At 35.2% G+C, this 5,226-nt stretch overlaps 1 protein-coding gene across 1 annotated transcript; it reads left to right on the top strand.

Annotated features, from left to right (window-relative positions):
* The first annotated feature begins 2,247 nt into the window (after nucleotides 1-2,247).
* Nucleotides 2,248-4,769, top strand: LOC143532011 (uncharacterized). Its single transcript, XM_077027172.1, has 5 exons — nucleotides 2,248-2,412; nucleotides 2,494-2,554; nucleotides 3,052-3,372; nucleotides 4,059-4,399; nucleotides 4,479-4,769. The coding sequence occupies exons 1-5, from the start codon at nucleotides 2,329-2,331 to the stop codon at nucleotides 4,695-4,697; spliced, it is 1,026 nt and encodes a 341-aa protein (XP_076883287.1). The 5' UTR covers nucleotides 2,248-2,328; the 3' UTR covers nucleotides 4,698-4,769.
* The last annotated feature ends 457 nt before the right edge of the window (nucleotides 4,770-5,226 follow it).

The following is a 5,226-nucleotide window of genomic DNA, read 5'->3' on the forward strand; positions in this document are numbered from 1 at the left end:
ATGTGTGTGTGTGTGTGTATTTGGTGGTGTGTGTAGAGTTAAATATTTATTACATACAAATAATTTTTAGATTACAGTAAATATCATTAAAAACATGACTAGTCTAATGCATTATTTGCAAAATAATGATTAAGAATGATATACATGTAGCCTAGATCAGTATAAAAGCTTTTAGAGCCGTGAACAACTCATGTAAATATATGAATGATATGATCATTTGTTGAGTGAATACGTATAAAATTTACTAAGAAAATGAATGTTATCTACATGACCTAGGTGTGGTCATGAAAGACTGAACTACCAAATAGACACGTTACATCTAAATTGTCACACAACACATTATATTGCAACGAACCGATGAAGATGACCGGCCCGTCTAAGTTTGGTTTCTGCAATTGTTATCATTTGCGGTCTAACCAGAAACGGCAAAATTTTAATCTCATATACCCCAAGACTATACCATAAGTTGTGTGATGAGACCTGTCCTCAAGTCATCGGTTTAGGTTTTTTACACGCATAAAAAGTAGACCTTTTTTTATATTATTTTAAAATGGAAAGTTTTGTTTAATCACATCATTGGTCGAAAAAAGGGTATATACGTGGCGAAAGGCGAGTAGTTGGAGGAGTAGTACTAAAAGTGTTGTGGAAGATCTTGGTGGGGGGGGGGGGCCACTGGGAATATTAAAGCAAAGCAGGTGAACCGGCCACGTGGTGAAAGATGTCATCGGACGGTTTTTTACGTGTCGGAATTTAACGGGTCAAAAGAGGAATCAAAAAGTGGAACGTGCAGTTAGCGGGTTTGCTTGTGTGAATCCTTGTGATTTTGTTTTGTCCTTTTGTCTCTCAACCAATCAATACGCTCTCTTTTTGGTGTACTAAATTATAGTTTAAAATGAATAAAAAATAAATGGAAATCTAAATGGAAATCATGATAGGTTACTTGGAGGCTGTCCGAGACCTACTTTGTAATCGCCCTCTCGAAGGGCTGTATAGGAGAGAAACGACTTTGGGCGGATGGCATGCCAACATTGGCGGTGAAAAACGATGATATGAAAGAGAGAGAGAATTATATGTTACTTGGAGGCTGTCCGAGACATACTTTGTAATCGCCCTCTCGAAAGGCTGTATAGGAGAGAAACGACTTTCGGCGGATGGCATGCCTACATTGGCGGTGAAAAACGATGATATGAAAGAGAGAGACAGAGTATTCAATGAAAAGGTAGAAGATGAGAGCAGAGGTAGGTAGATCGTCCTTCAAGTTCGGCATGCTTTCAGAGTTAGATTAACTTATTTGTTTAGTAACGTAGTGCTGGTATATAATTTTATTCATGTATGTGAACTTTTCTTTTAGAAAAATCTTTTCAGTTAAACTAATGTAATATACAGCACCATATCACGTATACATACATACATGTATGTATTATCATTCACATGTGTATTGTTATTATTCGTGTACTGAATGATAATATTAAGGATTTAGACGAGTAAAACAAGCATACGCGTGACCATCAATAACATCTATACGTGTAAAATTGTCTTGTAGTAACATCAAATGTATATCACACTACAATTACTACTTTTAAAAATATTCATAGAAAGTATTAAAACATATTTGTTAAAGAATGTCTAATCAATATAATGTTAGATACGTGATTTAGATATTTTATCTTGTGTTTTTGATAAGTTTCAAGTTTTCTGGGTACAACCCATACCATACAACTCTACAACACCACATTTAAAAAGAGACAAAAATACTACTTATTACTCCAATCGTCGTTGTTCAAACAAATTGAAAAAAAAAGAAGTCATTGGCAAGAAATTTTTAACGATTGTATAAACAAATTGAAAAAAAAAAAGAAGAAGTCATTGGCAGGAAATCTGGTGACTCCAAAAAATGGGAGAACGACCATATTGTGACACTCTGGGGACTCCAAGAAAAGAGGAAGCGACCATATCGCAACACCTAAGATTTTTACGTCTCGTTTATATATATTATAGATATAGATTATATAAAAAAGACATAAAATTTGACACTCTGGGGACTCGAAGAAAAGAGGAAGCGACCATATCGCAACATCTAATATCTCTACGTCTCGTTTGTATATATTATAGATATAGATTATATAAAAAAAGACAAGTAAACGGAGGTTTTTAGGGTTTTAGGGATTTGGGGGTTATCAATCCAAATCCAAATCCAAATCCAAATCCAAATCCAAATCCAATTCCAATTCCAATTCCAATTCCAATTCCAATTCCAATTCCATGCTGCCTAAAACCCTTCATTCCACCATACCCAACTCTTCACTATAATAATAACATCAACAATCAATGACAACCCTTGCAACCAATCTTCACAATCTTCCTTCCGTCGTAACTCCGTCTCAAAATCGACGTCTGTTCGCCGTCCACACTGTAATTGTCTTATCTTTCCCTAAATTCAAATTGTGGTTATTTCATTCATTAATTTTAACTTATGCAAACTTGTGTCTGCAGGTGCCATCTTCATCTACAATATGGAACAAAGCTTCCGTTCGACTTCACAGAACGTCAAATGGTAATAATTTCATTCTTTGGAGAGTATAATTGAACCCCCAAATTAAAGCTGCCTTGTTTTAAAGTTTAAATTAAAGCCCCAAATTTTAATATATGTGAATCATAAATTATGTAGTTTATAAATTCTGCATTATGTTAAAATCTTATATTTGCTTTTCACATATATCAATATGTATAAAAATAAAAATACAAAATTAAAACTTTTTAAGAGTAACGAGCTGGCTCAAACTCTTGACGAGGTTAAGCTAAACGAGCCGAGCCCAAGCCCAATCTGTCTTCTAGGCTCGGCTCGTTTACAGCGTTACATACAGAACATATTTCAAGGTTTGACCAGGAAAGTGTTATATAAATGACTCCTAAGTTAGTAATATGTGTAGCAGAGTTAAAGATTATGAGAGACAAACTGTTAATATCTGCATTCTTGAGCAATTGAATTGTCAAAATTGATAATCAAAATGCAATGTGCTATTACTGTAAACTAATTTGAATTCTGTTTAGTTTTTTCTTGGTCGAGCAGAGGGAATGTCGTGTGTGCTGTATGCGATAATACCAAATCTAAGGGTGACTCGAATGTTGTTAAGGATCAAAAGGTTACTAGTTTTGATGGTGTTGAACCATTTGCGGGTAAATCAGGCTCGGTTTCATTCATTGGGTTGACTCACCAGTTGGTTGAAGAAGGGAAATTGGTATCAACACCGTTTCAAGAAAGCCGGTCTTTGCTCTGGGTTGTTGCTCCAATTGCATTAATCTCATCGGTTTTGATCCCTCCATTTTTTGGGATGATAAGTAATGAGCTTGTTCAAGATGTGGTTCTCACAGGTACCAAAAATGTTTTCCTAATGTTCCTCGTGTGTATAACTAGCTTAGTGGTTCACATAAAGTAACCATCTTTGTTGTGTAAAAATTAGCTTGCAAACCTTAAAGAGGTCTCATGTTTGAATCCAACTTCCACTGATTTTCCGTGTTTAGCCCTCTTGAAGATCACTTGTGAGCGTAAGCTGCGTTTTACCTGTTACTATTGGGTAGCAGGTAGGGGTATATACGAGCAGATCCCGGGCTTGACTTGGCTTAGAGTTCAGATCGTTTAACTTACGAGAGTTCGAGCTTATGATTAGATTTTCAAGTTCGAGCTTGGCTCGTTATTTATTAATTAATATACATTTATAGTTATTTTTTCGTATAAATATATTTAATATATTAAATAGAGGTTATATAAATAATAGGTTTGTTTAGGGTCGCGAGCTGGCTCTAGCTCGATAAGTGAAGCTCATGCTCATTTATTAAACAAGCTTAATTTTAGGTTTGGGCTTGAGCTCGGCTCGTGAGTAGTTTTTCAAGCTAGAGCTCGGTTCGTTTGTTATTTATTACTTAATTATATACGTTGATATATTTTTTTTCATCATATAAAATTTGTTCGTTTGCAAAAACTTGCCATGCTTGAAAGTTTTTTTTAATAGTATTCTTGCAAGAAAGATATCTATTTACAACAAATAAATTTTGTGCAGAGATCGCGTTTACGGTTTCTTCTGAGGTTATGTTTTACATAGGTTTAGCAACGTTTCTTTTTGTAACTGACCGAGTACAAAGACCCTATTTACAATACAGTGCAAAAAGATGGAGTTTAATAACCGGCCTTCGTGGATACATGACATCTGCCTATTTCATAATGGGGTTCAAAGTTATTGCACCAGTCTTAGCTGCATTCGTTACCTGGCCACTTCTAGGTGTAGCTGGTGTGGTTTCTGTCGGGCCCTACTTAATGGGCTGTTTGGTTCAGTTCATATTTGAAAAGGTCCTTGAGAAACGACAGTCATCTTGTTGGCCTCTTGTTCCTATAGTTTTTGAGGTTTGTAACTTGTAGATTTCATATATTATATAAGTTTATTAAAACGTGAGTACGTGACATGATGTTTGATGTTTTGCAGGTTTATAGGTTGTATCAGTTGAGTAAAGCTATGCATTTTATGGAGAAGTTGATGTTTCAAATGAGGGGTCTGCCAAAGACGCCAGAACTTATGGAGAAGAGCGGTGCGCTGGCGGCAATGATTGTTACTTTCGAAGTTCTTGCGCTGGTTTGTATATGGTCGTTTTTGACCTTTATACAAAGGCTTTTTCCTTCTAGACCAGTTGCTGAGAATTATTGAGCTGGTTTTTGTAGAGGTTATTGTAAACTTGGAACTCTTTAATATTCAATTTTAAGTTGCTTAAGAAATAACTCACCCCGATCTTGTAATTACAGTACTTGTTTTTACCTTTTCAAATTATGTGATGCAAATGATTACGTGGTGCACTGGTGCTGGTAGTATTGAGGCAACGTGTGAATATAAACTCGTAATGTGCTACGCTAGTAAAAGGGTATCTGATGTTCGACTTAATTATACAATTGCAAAGGAGCTACTAGCAATAGTATATTGTGGTAAGATATTCAATGAAAAGAAAGATGCTAACCCAGGGGTAAATCATTTATTTCATAGTGTGGTAAGATATTTGATACATTGGAATATGTTGTTACAAGAGTGTTATATTGATACGTGATAATAAGGGTTGTGAAAATAAAATATAGTTGTGGATCATCTCACTGATTTATTTGAGTAATGATGGATCCAAGTAATAAATCATTAAATCCTAAATGGTTAAGAGCATTCTAAACCCATTCTCTAAAGTTGTCAAACT

The sequence above is a fragment of the Bidens hawaiensis genome, unplaced genomic scaffold, assembly GCF_021521415.1.
Source record: "Bidens hawaiensis isolate Kalapana, Puna unplaced genomic scaffold, B.hawaiensis_p1.1 tig00009327_1, whole genome shotgun sequence".
Classification (NCBI taxonomy): Eukaryota; Viridiplantae; Streptophyta; class Magnoliopsida; order Asterales; family Asteraceae; genus Bidens; species Bidens hawaiensis.